General features: G+C 36.2%; 2 protein-coding genes across 2 annotated transcripts; one reads left to right on the top strand and one right to left on the bottom strand.

The window, feature by feature from the left end:
- The first annotated feature begins 4,534 nt into the window (after positions 1–4,534).
- Positions 4,535–12,578, top strand: si:dkey-56f14.7 (engulfment and cell motility protein 1). The gene is made up of 7 exons (XM_056763298.1): positions 4,535–4,819; positions 8,791–8,918; positions 9,021–9,133; positions 10,196–10,303; positions 10,783–10,865; positions 11,857–11,934; positions 12,071–12,578. The coding sequence occupies exons 2-7, from the start codon at positions 8,881–8,883 to the stop codon at positions 12,281–12,283; spliced, it is 633 nt and encodes a 210-aa protein (XP_056619276.1). The 5' UTR covers positions 4,535–4,819; positions 8,791–8,880; the 3' UTR covers positions 12,284–12,578.
- Positions 12,579–12,827: 249 nt separating this feature from the next.
- Positions 12,828–15,294, bottom strand: LOC130433431 (serum paraoxonase/arylesterase 2-like). The gene is made up of 9 exons (XM_056763297.1): positions 15,146–15,294; positions 14,920–14,990; positions 14,613–14,668; positions 14,256–14,421; positions 13,889–14,015; positions 13,599–13,799; positions 13,406–13,487; positions 13,151–13,279; positions 12,828–13,042 (listed from the first exon to the last, which is right to left on the bottom strand). Exons 1-9 carry the CDS (start codon positions 15,226–15,228, stop codon positions 12,881–12,883), a joined length of 1,077 nt encoding a protein of 358 aa, XP_056619275.1. The 5' UTR covers positions 15,229–15,294; the 3' UTR covers positions 12,828–12,880.
- Positions 15,295–16,340: the final 1,046 nt, after the last annotated feature.

Here is a 16,340-nt window from a genome sequence, read left to right as displayed (position 1 = left end):
CCCATCGCAGCCCAAAATGATAAGATATCTGACCAAAAGCAGTTCACAATGTTTCTTTCGGTTGTTTTCATTTTCAATACCCATTCTGTCTAAAACCTCCCTACTGTGATGCTAGATATTGAACGTTTTATAACGAATTAAAAAGTAGAAATGAGACGTACATCTTGCATTTAGTATGCCGAAGATAGATCTTAAATGGTGATTAGATCAAATAGCGATAAAGATTACTTGATTCTCCTAAATGCCACAAATTCCAGTGATAGTATAAGAGCTCCTATGTGTTGGTTCTTTCATCCATTATCCTCCGAGTATTGAAACACAGCACACTCCCTTTGTCTTGATTCTTATTTTTAAAAGCAACAGCATATTTATCCGATTTCAAATGAGAGAGAACAAACACACACTACTGCATTGGGACTTGATTTTCATAACAACTAAACTTATATAGCGAATGGTAAACCCGTTTTATTTTGTGTTCGTGTTGACGCTCTTTAATTAGTGGGGGGCGGTGAAAGAATTTATAAACAAGTAGAATTATTGTAATTACTCTCTTTAAACACTAGGAGGCAGCAAACTGCCGTTTAGGATTTTTGAAAAGTTTCATTCATTCACGAATAGGATTTCAAAAATGTATGAAACTTGATAAAACAAACGCATTCCATATCCTTAAATGGTTTAGAAAGTTAAAATGATTTATCTTTAAATTGTTGATTGAAATTTTTTGAACATGTTATAGCGTTTATTCCTCACACGTGAAAGCAAAATTATTAAAAACAAATTTAACAACAAAGTATAAAATGTATAAACGTTATCGATTCTTAAGGATTTCTTCATAAAGCCTACAAAAACTTGTCTCTCCAGCAGGCCTGTCAAAACCAAAAGAGCAGTCTGCACATGTTGACAGAAATGACAAAATTAGTCTTTTTGTTTAAAAAAATAAGGCTGTTAGCATATTATCGTATGCCAGGGCATGATGTGTCTACTTATTAAATAACGGCAAACAGAAAAGCAGATTATTTTTTAAATCTAAAAGTCCTTTAAATCCTTTCCAATTCAAAATTGAAATTGAAAGCATTTATAAGTGCACAACTTGATGTTCTAATATAGGCTATGTTGTATCCAGAATGCAGGACAGGGTCAGTGTTGACAGTGACTCGTTCCAGAAATAGCCTATGACGTCAGAGCAGGTGTGCCCTTGTCAGATGCTGGGTCATTGTTGTAACAGCCTCCTGCTTTTGTGTCACAGGTGAGGAGCTGGAAAGGACCGTCTATCTCATCCCAATGTCATGAGCCACTGAAGTGAGATGGCAGGCAAAATAACAGCAAATTTAGCATGGACAACCATATGTAAAATTGATAGCAAATGTTTAAAAAAGCTTTTCAGTTTTAGGTACAGAGACTTGTACCAAGATAAATTAGGACTATAATTAACATTTTGTCTTTAATCCTATTACCAAAATAGACAGATGCTTCAGTTTAAGGAAGAGGAGCAGGGGTACAATACATGTGCGGTGACCAGAAATAATGTGACTTATGTAACCCAACTTTAGAATGCAGAACATACACATTACTTCTCCATGAAGGAATTCCCTAAAGACTTTTTCGGCTTTCCAAGCCACTGAGCAAACAGCGATGAAACGTTATTTACACAGAGATATGAAAATTGCAGAAACCCTTCTCCACATCAAAACATTCTGTGCTGGCATTGCTCATTTTTTAAATTTGCATTTGCTGTGCCATTCGCCATCACCCAAACTTGCATGTTAGATTATTAATATGAAGCAGACCTCTTTTTGGTACACAAATTCTTTTCAGCTAAACATAATAGATTACATTTTGCTAAAGCCCAGAGGAATACAGAAAATTAAAAACTTTTTGAATGTCAATAATGTCTCTTCCTGAATATTTACTTTGTTGATTTATTAGGGATCCATGGTTTATCAACTGGGAAAATGCTGCCGGGATTAAGTTCTGATTCCACACTGTAAACATTATTTATTATTTTTTATTATACTTGTTTCAAGTATAATGTCCCAAAAACTGTGAATTTATGAAATTGTTCTGTTTTATTAAAAGATCTTACAAGATAAACGGAAATATTGAATTACTGAATATTTCTGGCACCCCCAAGAGTTTATTTTAGTTATTTTACATCCATTTATAATTAACATATCACGATAGATAACCAACGTTCTTCTAACATTTATTAACATATTGATTCACACACTAGTTCACAGAAATTTTGGTTTTATATCCAACATTGCCAAAAGTTTCTAGAACTAATGATGAAGAATTTATGCAGTTGAAAAAATCTACACATTCAATTGATGTATTAATTTATTTTTCTCGGTTTAACAAGATGTTTTTCAGCAGCGCATCATATTCAACGTACACACATTTCATCTTAACTGTGGTCAGAACTTCTGTTAATATACATATTTTTTACAAATTGGTACCGAAAAACTTCATCCAACAATTTTCATACGGTCATAAAAGTACCATAAAAGTAGGCTTTATGACTCATGCACTGCATTGCAAATCCTGTCAAAGAGTAGCTTTGTGTAACAAATCCAAACTTTATACTGACATTTAAGTATGATCTCAAAGCATAACATTTTAGTAAAAAAAAAAATGTGTTCATTGTTATGTACTTTTTAAGGTTCTAAGGCCTAATATTCACAGAGACATTTGGGTGCAATCCAAGCACCATGGTGACCACCAGAAATCTTAAAATGAGATCCTCCCTTAACTAGTTTGTAAGTTGACTTAACGGGACTCAATTTAATAGCGAAACCACCTTTTCAATCTCAACATTTATCGCGAGATCTTGTGGAGCTGGAAACAAGTCAAGCAGACTGAAGATGGTCACAAGCGGAAGGTGGATTTAAACTTAAAAATTATCAAATTTAGTAGGTGAATATTTGTTTATATTGGTATAATAATTTGTAAAACGAAATTTATGATTTAAACGCAAAATTATTATTTTCTGTGTCATCCATATCATGATTTATTTAACAATAATTAACTCCATGTGGTTCAAAAGGCAGGTGGCTGGGTATCAAGAATGGACCATTTTCTTGTGTCTGGAGTGATGTGGCCCTTTTTGAAAAGTCTTCGTTCTTTGACATCTTGATGGACTCCTAAATGTGTTTGTCAGTTAAATGGGATAGCTTGATAGGCTACCCAAAGACTTCAAATACTGTTTTAATGTCATTCGGAAGTTGTTCATGAACGTTTGAGCTGATAACTGCAGTGTCAGAGTACAACCAAAATTGAGTTGGTAAAGCGATTTGTACTTGTTTTATGTTATCTAACAGATTATCTACAAATATACAAGACAGGTGTAAAACACCATTTCGTGTGTTTATTTTGCAAGGAGTTGTAATACATTTTGTATTGGATAGTTAATTTGTACTGCTGCAGGTTTTGAAAAACACCACTTTAGCTGTCTGAACTAATTTAATGCAGTTTTGAAAACTTTACTTAAGTTGGCAGCTCTTATTGGATGTAGGTCTAGAAACTTCACTTTAGTAGGCAGAACTTAAATTCAAAGTTTACTTAACTAAATTACATTAGTTCATTGTACTTGTCTGATAAACTTATCCAAATAAGTAAGTCAAACTAAAAAGAAACCAAATAAATGAGTGGAGTCAACAAACGATTTTTTACACTGTACAGAGATATAATCAACCAATCTATTTCGGTCAACAAGAAGAGATAGACAGGCTTAGCAGCATAGAAAACATGATACTTGGGAGAACAAAATGGACCTGAACAACAATGAACTTCTTGCAAATTTCAACCGCTTCATCTGTATTCACAATCTGGATGCTCTATACTTCAGTTTATTTGATTAGAAATAAAATATTAATATTCAGCATATTGCCTTTTAATATACCTACATATAATAATCTAAAAATCAAAAGCATCAAATGCTAGTCTATCCCCTGACCAACATTTGTCTGAGAGAAGACCGTGAATCATAACATCTCTCTCGCTGATCTGGCCTTGTCAAGTTTTCTTACACACACTGCACATCAGAAACAGAGAAGATGATAGGGGATTAAAGAGAAAGAGGTATAGTTGGCAAAGCTCTTATTGTGCAATACTGGGGCAGACACTGAATCCCGCCACCAGCCCGACAGGACACACTGAACCGGTTTCTATGACAACTGAATTCTAATGACTACACCCCTGGCTTTTGCTTTGACGACCAGAGAAGGATGCTACAGAGTCTCAATGGTCCCACTCTTCCACACGCCCTCTGCCCCTTCATAAAAAAAATCAGAAAAATCCTCTCATCAGGACCTCTTCCATCTCACTGGGGTTCCAATACACAGCAGTGCAACTCCACAGCGATTTAGCCAGACATACAACCGCTTAAGTCATTATCTTTCGGCTCGTCTCTTGCCCCATCCCCCACCCAACCTGCTTATGCTCTCCCTCTGTGATCTACCCACGTGACCATAGCCAGCTGTTCATTGGCTGGCACCACAAAGGAATCTGTCCAATCGGTGCGATTCACTCACATAAACATAAGCAGAGCAGCATTCTTATGATTCAGAACTAAGCCTTTCTTTCAGTGGAGTCAATGGGAAATACTACATTTGTATTCATTACCTTCTTTCGCCCTTTATTTCACAGCATCTGTAAAGAAAAGATTTCCTCATTTTGAGACAACTGTTCTTGCTTCAGGACCAGCTGCTGCCTGCATTATTTTGATCTCGCTGCCATTGTGACCAGTAGTGCGTTTACAGTTCCTCGTCTTCGATACACACATGAGGTTTCATGACTGACACAGCGGACAAGGCTGTGACATGTAAGTACAGCGAGAATTTGATTGAGCACTTAACCGTTCCTGACTATACTTACACAGAAACCCAATCATGCGATGTCTTGTTTTGGTAAACATTGTGTGACCATGTTGACTTCATGCATTGATACAAAGTTAGTAGCAATTTGTTACAAATATTACAGTTATTATAGTTTCAACTCATCAATTCATGATATTGTAATGCTGCACGGCAGGTGTGCCTATCATTTTCGAAAAGTGTTAATATTACACCTGAACCCTGAAACGTCAACATCTCTTTTGTTGTGCATTACAAAGGGACTGAATAGATATTATTCATATTTTTAATAAGATTTTTTGATCGTGACAGACAAAGAAAAGCATTTTTGCACCTTGGTCATGGTGACCGATAGAGCTGCTCTGCAAAAATGTTTTCTTTAAGTTTGTCTGGACACCATAATAGAATTCCACCTAACCTGAAAGATCAAAAAATTATATATAAATATATAAAAATATTATACACTGCTCAAAAAAAATTGAGGGAACACCAAAATCACACTGTATTAGATCTAAAAGCACAAAATCTTCAAGCCAAAACTATACATACCAACTATATACTTTGCTTATTGTTGTGAGTACAAAATAATGTGACAATGGTCAATGAAAGCCAAAATCATAAACACATTCCGGGCAGGATTTACAATTAAATCACTGTAAAAAAATGAAAATACTGGCCGATTCAACTTGTTTTAATTTCATCACAGTAACCCATAATGTTAGTCAGTAATGTGAATTGCCCCACGTGCCCGTATGAACTGCTAACAATATCTGAAAGTACTCCTGGTGATATGGCAGATGGTGTCCTGGGGATCTCCTCAAAGTATAAATGAGCTCCTGGACAGTCTGTGTGCTACTTGACGGCTTCGGATACATGAGATCCCAGAGGTTCTCAACTGGATTTAGGTCTGGGGAAAGTGAGTGCCAGTCATTGGCATCAATGCCTTCATCCAGAAACTGCCTACAGCCTCATGGGCATTATCATGCACCAGGAGGGCTCTGCACTGCACCAGCATAAGATCTTACAATAGAGCTGAGGATTTCACCAAAATACTTCATAGCACCCTCTAAGGATGGTCCTCCCCAAACCACCCTTGCTGTTCCCTCTTATGTACACCTGTTTTCACTTTCTTTTGCACCAATAAAGTAAAAATGGTTCACAATCATTTATGCTTTCTTACCAGATTGTTTGATATTCCCAAGGGTTAAGTGACTTGGTGTTGATTTAGAAAAATCATGGGGGACTGGTTCGCAAAGTATTGATTTACTAACACTCATTTTTGAAACACTGCTTCAGCCAGTGGCTTGTCTTTGCCTTCAACACAATATACTAATAGACATACAAAAAGTAAAATATTTTTGCATTGAACATATTGTCCTACAATTATGGTATCGTATTATTTGATAAGCACCGTAAAAAGAACATACTATGCATGAGATATACATTAACATATAATGAACAGTTTAGGATACAAAAAGAAATTGTGGATAACAATCCACTCATTCAATACGATTCACGATTTTGATCTCACGATACGATTTATTCACAATTTGTGAAAATTGACTTGAGACATATTAGAAATTAACAACTCTTTATTAGTTCTCAATTAATAATAGTTTTCAAACCGGCTTGCCGTGAATCGTTACATCCCTTTAATTGGAATTAAAAACTGGAACAAAACAAAAATGACTTTGGCTAATTCCCACCACACAGACAAATGCCAACAAACTCCAACAGACACGTCTGTCTGTCGGTGTTTGATGGATCAGTGTGATACCCCTGTCTGTGTCTGTTGGTCGGAGTCTCTTTATTAGTCTTTTGCTCTTGTCTATTGGATTTAAAATAATGAACTTGCCCATGCAAAAGACACTAAATGTGAATCGCCCCTTAGAGGAGACATCAGATGAAAACCCCACATTTTCTGTGTTTATGTGCTATAATCGGGTCCCCGGTGGATCTAACAACCCAGAAAACTTGAAAAATAAAACTCAGTAAGTTTGTTTTGGTTTGTCTTTCCCTGCAAGCAAGAGAAACCGAGACGTTCAGATTTCGCTCTGATTGTGACATCCATGCGGATTTTATCATAATGTTACCGCCCCTTAATCTTCACAATCCCACCAACTGCCCTCTCCCATTGTTGTTTTCACAAGCAACAGCGGTGTACTTGATGCCATGGCTAAAGTTCGTGGACAACATGTAATGTACTCGCTGCGCAGAGTCCAAAACTAGTAATTTTAACCTAAAGTAATATTTATCAACAGTCCGAATTGACGTAAAGACGTGTAGATGGACACTTGCAGTTTTGTTGTAAAATGTAGATACATCATGTGCGTAAATGTGGCAACATGTTTGTTTTGCTAATGAACAGGGGCGAAGACTTGGGTTAGTTTTGTTTTAAACGTCTCAAATCATTCGTGCAAATGTGTCTGTTGGAGTTTGTTGGCATTTTTCTGTGCAGTGTGGTTTGGCCTAAGTCTTAAAATTACATTTGGTTTAGATGCCTACAGTACTTTGGAAATTGTTTATGCTTCTTCTTGGCAAAATAACAATAAACAATAAGTTATGCCCAAACGTGAATGTTTCAAAAAGCAGACCACTCTGCAGTTTAACAGCCATCTTTTCTCACATAGGTGAAAAAAATTTCATTAACACGAGCACACACTCAAGCCCAGGGGTTAAATTGGGATTTGTTATGTGCCAGGGCTCTGTGGGGGATTTTAGGGGTGCGTATACCAAGTGTATAATCGTATTAATTGACAAACTCTAAAATATAAGTTGAGCCCTTTGCTATGAACAATAAGCAAACTCATTCTAGATGCCAGTAGTTTACAAAGGTACATGAGATAAGAATAAAATCTTTCTGTAGGGCCTGTGCCCCTTCCTTGTGTCAATATTAAATATCTCAATTTATTAATGTCCAAAGAAATGTATGAATTACCTGTGTATTTCCAGTACTTTTCACAATGATTGAGATGACCCATTAACTCGTGCATCGCTTCTGCCGAACACACACCATGAACATGCCGCCTCAAATGCTTGAATTTGATTAAAATATGTCATTTGGAAGTCAAGCCTTTCTTCACAAATAGTTCATGATGAATTGAAATGTTAAAAAAACAGTGCGCACTGGATAAGAAGGGGTCGTGCGTCATGTCTACAACTCGCAAATAGGCTCCGCCCCAGACACCCCGGCCTGCTCACGCCTAATTCCAGATGAAAATCTGATCCCACCTGTCACAAAAATCAGTCCCAATAGTTAGATTTGACCAAACATAATACTACAATAGAAAAATTAACTGACACTTGGAATTTTTATGTTCTTAGAGACTTGAATGAGTTCCTAAATGGATTTCCTTAGTGCCATCCAAAAAATTCCTAAATTCACTCTTTGCCCACTGCTGTGCAAACAAATAGCGAAACATTTTCAATCTTATACAGATTAAATTTATTCATTCAATACAAAACGAGACAACCACCAATCCAACCATAACCAATGTTCTGTAAACAGACATTATCCGCCCAACTCTCTTTCGTGCACTGTGTCAGCATGTTTCTCCCCAGGCTCTGACTGTCACAGCACTGTTGGAGATTAGATTGACAATGCCTTAATCCCATAAAACAGCTCCCTCTGCCAGTTTACAGCACTGTGCCATGCCTGACCGTGCCCTCTGTTACCTAATGTCCACACAAAAACATCCAATATCCAAGATAAAGGGGGACTCCATTAAGGCAGGAATAAAGATAAGAAGTACTACATGGCCACATAAAAGACACATAGTCTAAAAATAAAATTATAAAAGCAATCACTCTCCAACACCAAACTACACAGACAGCTGCTGTTTTAAAGCCTCCAGGTCTTTGAGCAGAGGACACTCACGTCACCAACAAAGTCAAAAGCATCCTAGTTATTGCAAGAATGAATAAGTCTGTATTTCTGCAGGTGGGAAAAAGGCCGAAGCAGCACACCATCCAAAGTGTCACATTGCATAACACAGTGGACAGACCTCACAGATCCATACTGAAGCCCAAAATGATGAGTCAAGATGACCCCAAGTCACATCCAATGCTGTAAGTACACCATCTAAATATTTACACCTTTACATTTAGTAAATTTTTGTCCTGATAGATTAGAGATGATCCATTTTCCTGATTATTTGTACGCATGTTTAGTGAACTACGAGAAAAGCTCCAGCCAGAGGTGACGGAGCTGATAAAACAGCAGAGGTTAAACCGCTTGTGTGAGGGAACCAGCTTCAGAAAGATCAGCGCTCGCCGCAGACAAGGTCAGTTGTCAGTTTGTTACCCAACAACACAACAACTTATTTAAACAGAAACCTTCCAAAAAACATTTAATCGTATGTTACTGACTTGTTCTGCATTTGGGTTACACAACAGCACACAATTGCTGCATCTGAAACTGCCTACTTCTATACTATATAGTATACAATGAGTATGAGTCATGAATATTATGTATGAAAACGTAAAATGTAAAAACCTGTAGGCGAGAAATAGCCGGATGGTCTACTACTTCCTCCCTGAGTTTTGCGAGTGTGGATCGGATGGACACTTATCTATCCCATGATGCCAAGGGAGCTGAGCAACGGTCAAATTTCAACAGTAAATCAAATAAATACAGCAGAAAACTTTAAGCCGTTAGTCCGTTTTTAATGTAAGAGCCTATAAAAGAATTTCTCGTAACTAAATTATGTTTTTATAAACGCTCATGAATAGGTTGTTGTTAAAACATCATAGGTCAAAGAGCATATGAGTCACATGACCATAAAACATGAGGAACGCAATATGTCCGAAATGTATTCACACTAAACCCACTTATACTATGTAGAACGTACCATTTTAAAGATTGATAGGTAGATACTAGATCTATGACTAATATGTTTTATTATTGAAGTTTAGTTTTGCTATTTGAAATAAAACGTAATTTTACAATACAAAGAAACGTGAAGCATTTAAGAAATAATGCAAGGGAAGTTATTCATTTCTAATTTGTTTAAACTCATTTTGTAAAAATAAATCGTGAATAAATCGCATGGTGAGATCAGAATCGTGAATCGCATCGTGAGCGAATCGTTACATCCCTATGCATTTGTATTTAAACTATCAGACAAATGTGATGGCTACAACTAGAGATCTCCAGATCACGTTTCTGTGCCCTTATTGAGCATCTGGCGATAAAGAGTCCTAATTTGATACTTGTCAAATTTTGACAAAATAAGCACTAGTTAACACTTTTACTATGAGAACAAGGGTAATTTTCCTTGGTGCCACGTAAAATTAATATGTCTACTGTATAGATGAGAGCAATACTTTCTTCTCGCCTACTTTAGACAAGTTCTGGTATTGTCGTCTTTCACCAAACCACAAACTGTTACACTATGGAGATATAGAGGAGCTCTCCCAAGGACAAATACCACACGACTCTCTTCAGGAGAAAGGTGGGTGATCTCAGCAATCTGTTTCTTATACACGACAAATGGCCTCGTTCACTCGTTGGTAACTTTGTAGACGGTTTCCTCAAACGCACGCGCTGGCCTGAACTTCCGCTCTGTGTTTGGGTATAACAATTATTTTATATTGAATTAATATTAATATGAATTTGATATGAATCATTAATATGATATTTTATAGTATAAGTATTGCACAAAATTTATTAAACACTAGTCAACCCGAGGGTTATTGATTCTTTGCAGAGGTCTAACGTTTATCGGAAGTTAAGGGCCACATAACGTTCAGTGTTGTTGCTGTCAGACAGAGATCATATTCCCATAGACAGGTCCTCAATGTTTTTATCATGTATAGTCTCACGACAGAGATGAAATATTTTAATGACGGACAAACTGGCTCTAAATGTGTGTTCATTTGTAATTTACAGTAAACTGGTTTCACTGTATTAATCTCTCGTCTTTTCATTCAGTCTCAGTAGTAGATATAAAAGCAGTGGTAACAGGAAAAGATTGTCCACACATGAGGGAAAAAGGAGCGCTTAAGCAGAATAAGGTAAGAACAAACTTAAAGAAAGCTGAAACCGAGGTCCGAGAAACGTGCACAGGAATGGGCGTTACGAATGCAAAATCAGAACAGGCAACGCTTACTTGGAGAATCTGGCAGTACCAAATTACAGACTTTAATACGATCAGCTACGGTAAAACAAGTCAAAACAGAGCAATGCAAGAGTGCCATTTTTGCACGTGAATACCATCAGCAATTAAACTAACTAAACTCCCCAGTGATCCACAATTTATAGCTCAAACGGCACCCTCTAGTGTTTAGAAGCGGTAATGTCTTCATGACACATAGATGCACATTTATCTTTCAGCGATCTCTTTTTTAGTTTTACATAATTTATAATAAACTCTGCTGCAGATGCCAATATGACTAATACATAAACGAACAGTTAACACAAAAATGAGAATTCTCTTTTTGTATTACTCACCCTCAAGTTGTTCCAAATCTGTATACATTTCTTTGTTCTGATGAACACGGGAGAAAGAGATTTGTAAGAATGCTTATAACCAAACAGTTATTGGACCCCATTGACCATAGCAGGAAAAATGAGAATGGTAGTCAAAAGTGCCCCAAAACTGTTCGTTTTCCTACTTTCTTCAAAATATCTTCTTTTGTGTTGAACAGAATAAAGATGTTTATAAAGCAATGTAAGTCATCTACTGTGTAGTCAATGGTGGCCAAGAACTGTTTGGTTACGAGCATTCTTCCCAAAATTGTTCATCAGAACAAAGAAATATATATAGATTTGGAGAACTAACATAGAATAACTAAAGTCCCATTATTACCTATGGGATCAAAATGACTCAAGAAATGAAAATCATTGCTTCACATATGATCTCTGGAGGCAGGTGCAGTGTTGACAGAAGCCCTCTGGTGTGATCAGGCACCTGTAGATAAGTTCAAATGGGAATCATGGAAGAGGAAATGAGGCTGGGTGTAGAGTCTGGTCGAGCTTGAAGATCAATATTCTTCTGCTTTTCAGGAGCTACTGGAGCTGGCGTTTTCAATTCTACATAGCTCGGATGAATATCTTAATTTTATTGCTCCTGATAAACATGAGGTGAGATAACATATACAAGACCTTTGTACTGTAAAATATATCAATGTCACTTTATCACGGTTACAGTATCTTATGAAGTTTTAGATTTGTTTATTCGTCTTAGTAATTGTTATTTTCTTTCAATGTTTTTCACTAGTACTGCATTTGGATTGACGGTTTGAATGCTCTCCAGGGAAAAGAGATGACAAGTGAACTAACCAAATCAGATTTGGATACTTTGATTACTATGGAGTTAAAACTTCGCCTCTTGGACCTTGAGAACATTCAGATTCCCGAGGTTCCTCCTCCCATTCCCAAAGAGCCCAGCACTTACAACTTTGTTTACGACTTTACCCAACAACACACTTGAGACTTGAGAAAAAGTCCTTACTGATGCTGATAATCAGCTGCAAACGTGATCATTTTTTTGCTCTTGTTTTCTTTTGTACAGACAGAACCATGTTCAGATCTTGAACATTCCTCTAGATTGTGACTTAAATTTAATGATTAGTTTTCTATTTCCTTTAAAAAGTCTCTCAATTCTGTTTTCAGCAAACAGAAAAATTCTCACTGGTGTACAATGTTTTAGTCTTTAAGTTTTAATGAACAGCTTGGTATAAACAAAATGCTGGGTAAGTAAAGTGCATATCTGCATCAAACACTAAGGACTGACTTCTTTCATGATCTTATTTTCTCTTAAACTGCATTCCTCCACAAACACACACTCAAGACACTATCCATAAAAAAAATGTATATATTCTAGAGCTACTAGTAGCCATATGCAAATTAAGTTAGCACGTTGTAAATAAGAGGCCATAAATAGTTTCAGGAAATAAAGCATGTCAAGTGAAGCAATGTCTAACATTTGACATTCTACCCAACAAAAATAGCCTTTCTTATATTGTAATTTAGAATAAGTTTTATTCATTCAACCTTTATTTATTCATCTCAGAGTCAAGTACATATCCTACTTGAAGTCACAGATCATAGCCTTCTGATAAACTGTTCCAATAAGTAGTTTTTTCCCGTACCGGGTCGCCACGGAAGAACCAATGATCACACTGCCATCATCTGCATATACCTGAGTCACCCGAGACTTTTTGGAGAGGATGTCCTTAATCCTGATGACCTTAAAAAGAACATGAACATATTTTACATTTTCAAGGAAAGATTTACTTTTAAAACTTTAAAAGATACTAGCCTATAGCTATTTTGTCCAGCACATGCACGTACACACCTCAGAGCCAGGTGGATCATTCGGATCAGAAAGAAGAAATTTGAGACCATTTGGGTGGCAGCCCAACCAGAGATCCCCAGTTTCATGGTCCACCTCAATGTTGTCACACAGTGATCCTACATCAACCTCCTGCATAAGAAATATTATACTTTGTTAAAACAAATACTGGTTAAATTCGCTTATTTCTGAAAACATACTTTACAAGTCTCATTGCACAAATGAGGTGTAAAAATTTCCTGTCGTTTTGTTGTTTACCTTTAAACGTGACAATATGGTGTTTTTCTTTATTTCCAAGACAACAATTTTATGGTTCAGAATATCTGACACATATAGATGCCTGAAACAAGGACACATGATATTAAATATGAACTGGGCATTGTTTTTGTATTTACATTTTCTTATACATTGTTTAATGCAAAAAGGCAAGCCTTGACTTTCTGAAACTTGCCTTTTGTCAGGGGAGATATTTATCCCGTTGGCAGAAGAGAAGCCCCCTGCTACAGACTGCACTGTTTCAGGACTGTAGTAGATGACATCACACCACTCCAAAGTCAAAACAGGCTCCAGAAACTTGACAATGCCATTAAGGAAGTAATGATCGTTGGTGGCATAAAAGCTCTCAGGACCCACCGCTACAATGTCATTCACACTAACAAAATGCACATATATAAACTTAAAATTATTCTCTGATTAGGTTTAGGACAGTATCAACATATGGGGGTTCATTGAAGCACATACTTCTTCAGGAGATAATGTTTAATGGTTTTAATGTACTGAAGAGAGTTCTCCTCTTCAACAAATCTGAAAATCTCCACCTGACTTTTGCCTTCAGGATGATTAACAACCAATACATATATGGCACCATCTAGAGAGACAGCAAAGAATTAGCAAACGTTTAGGTTTAATAAAATGCCCATAAGTTCATTCTAACTATATCATACCACATATTTGCCAAAAAAAATGTAACACTAGATGGCTAGTTTGTCTGTTTTGTGGAAAACATGTAGTTTTAACATTATTATATTCCATAAGTATTTTATGTGCTTATGTATATGCACATTATGCTATTTTACAACAATAAAAAATACTTTATAAAAAAACAAACCTCTGTCATCTGTGTACACACTGAGGCCATGTGGATTAAAAGAGTCTTTGTCAAATTCTCCCTTGATGCTCAATGCTTGAATGTTCTGCCCAGAATCCAAAACATCAAGAGTATAGATTTTTCCAGGCTCATCTGAATAGGACGGTAATCCTGGATACCTCAAGCCCTATTTTCGAGCATTTAAGAATACAGATACAGTTGAAGGACAAGCATATTCTGCATTTTTATCCTCTTTGTCTTCTAACAGTGATTATTTCATTGTGAAATGAGGTTAGAACGTTTAGACCCAACATCACAATAGGCCTGTTCGGTTTGTAACATGATATAGTTGTTTTATAGGGAGATTTTATGACATACAGTACTCAGAAAGGCTAATCCGTCTTTGAGAATGGTGATATCTTCAGCCCCAAACTCTGTAAAAACACGGAAGAACGAACAACACAGTAGAGAACATTTCAATGTCTTTATATGGACTGTCAAAAATGCTCGATACAGTTAACGGTGTCATTGACGTAAAACGCAAACTACACGTGTACAAAGAGAAAATAAGTTAGTTTATATGTAAAAACTATAACATAAACAAGTAGGCAGGTAATATATGCGCAAGTTCTGGAATGGAGTAAGTAAAACCAATCCAGAAAAAAATCCAGCGTGTTTTTCTTACCTATGCCCTCTATCAGGTGACAGTTTGGAAGGTATTTCTGAGTTAGTTCTCTAGAGGAAAGTGTCACATGCCTGAGGAGAACATAAAAATTGATACTTAAATATCGCAACTTTTCGCCTTCTTACCACAATGATGATGATAATGTAACTTCAGCTAAAAGCAGCTGGAACGACTGTTAGCCCCATACAGTGCATAGATAAAAATGCAAGTTGACCAACAGACCAACCTCAATGTTATGAGTCTTTCTCCGATCAAAACTGAAATAACTATAACAAAAAACGAGATTATGCATGCTGTAAACTTCCCCATATTGTACGGTGGCTAGCTATGGCTTTACACCCTCTAGTGCGCATGAACAACATTTAGTGCGCATGAACAACACTTATAAAAGTTAATTGTTGCTTTAACAGTTGTTGCAGTGAAAAAAATTAATGTGTCTGAATATCTACCCAACGATATATTTAGACTCATTTAACTATAAAATGTATCCTGTTAATTTTAAAGTTACATTATAACGATTATATTTATATACTCTGCATAACAGGTGCGCCGCCGCCATCACAAGGAGTTGTAGAACTGTATATTGACCACCAGGTGGCACTATCAGCAATGGTTTCATCATTCAAGTACATAGAGGTATAGCCTACTTTAAGTTTTGGAGTTATTTTGATGTTATTGATACAGCAGCATAATAATATATATCAATATATAAATAATAAATTATTAATAATAATATTTAAGGTTTACAGGCATATTCAATAAGGTATGTCTAATAAGAGATCAAATCGACTGTATGAAAGATACAAAATATTGCTAAAGCACTTCCCTGGGTCATTATTGTGGAAATATTCTATTTTGATATGCAATTCTTCTGACCTATTTATAATGTTAAACGTTGTCTTACAAAACCTATAAATACATATTTACATGGTGTAAATGTCTAAACAGGCTTGATAAAACATCAAAGAAGCAGTTCATGAGCAATAAGTACTTTAAATATTGTTATATGAAGAGAAACACAATGTAAAAGCTTTAAATTTGCAGTGCAAATGCATTGATACATTGTCAACACAACAAAACTTGATCCCCTGTAGTTTCTAGATGGTTCCTCAGTAATATTATGTAACTTCACGGACCTTCAACCTTGCTGTTTGCAGCACACATGTTCTTTATATAATGACGGCGTTGGGGATATTCTTCAAAGAGATGATAAATCTCTTTATTTTCTTCCCTATTCTATAGACACACACATTGATGTTTAATTTCAATGTTGAAACACTTTTATGTCACTGAGAATAGGAGTTACAATTGTCTCCCCGATTCAAAGAATATTCAGTGGGAGTCACTGAGATTTGATATCTGTAGGGAAACTAGTGTTATATGTATCGATGACAACATGGCTGATTTGCAACACACCCTAG

This window comes from Triplophysa dalaica, chromosome 12 (genome assembly GCF_015846415.1).
Source record: "Triplophysa dalaica isolate WHDGS20190420 chromosome 12, ASM1584641v1, whole genome shotgun sequence".
In the NCBI taxonomy this organism is placed as follows: domain Eukaryota; kingdom Metazoa; phylum Chordata; class Actinopteri; order Cypriniformes; family Nemacheilidae; genus Triplophysa; species Triplophysa dalaica.
This window is presented reverse-complemented; position numbering and strand designations above follow the sequence as displayed.

Excerpts from the sequence above, each read along its gene's own strand:
- LOC130433431 (XM_056763297.1), bottom strand. The coding sequence starts at position 15,228 with ATGGGGAAGTTTACAGCATGCATAATCTCGTTTTTTGTTATAGTTATT. Across the intron at positions 14,016-14,255 it reads TGTGTACACAGATGACAGAG|ATGGTGCCATATATGTATTG; the intron begins GTTTGTTTTTTT and ends CTGTCTCTCTAG. Across the intron at positions 13,488-13,598 it reads AATATCTCCCCTGACAAAAG|GCATCTATATGTGTCAGATA; the intron begins GCAAGTTTCAGA and ends TCCTTGTTTCAG.
- si:dkey-56f14.7 (XM_056763298.1), top strand. The coding sequence starts at position 8,881 with ATGATGAGTCAAGATGACCCCAAGTCACATCCAATGCT. Across the intron at positions 10,304-10,782 it reads CGACTCTCTTCAGGAGAAAG|TCTCAGTAGTAGATATAAAA; the intron begins GTGGGTGATCTC and ends CTTTTCATTCAG. Across the intron at positions 11,935-12,070 it reads TTGCTCCTGATAAACATGAG|TACTGCATTTGGATTGACGG; the intron begins GTGAGATAACAT and ends GTTTTTCACTAG.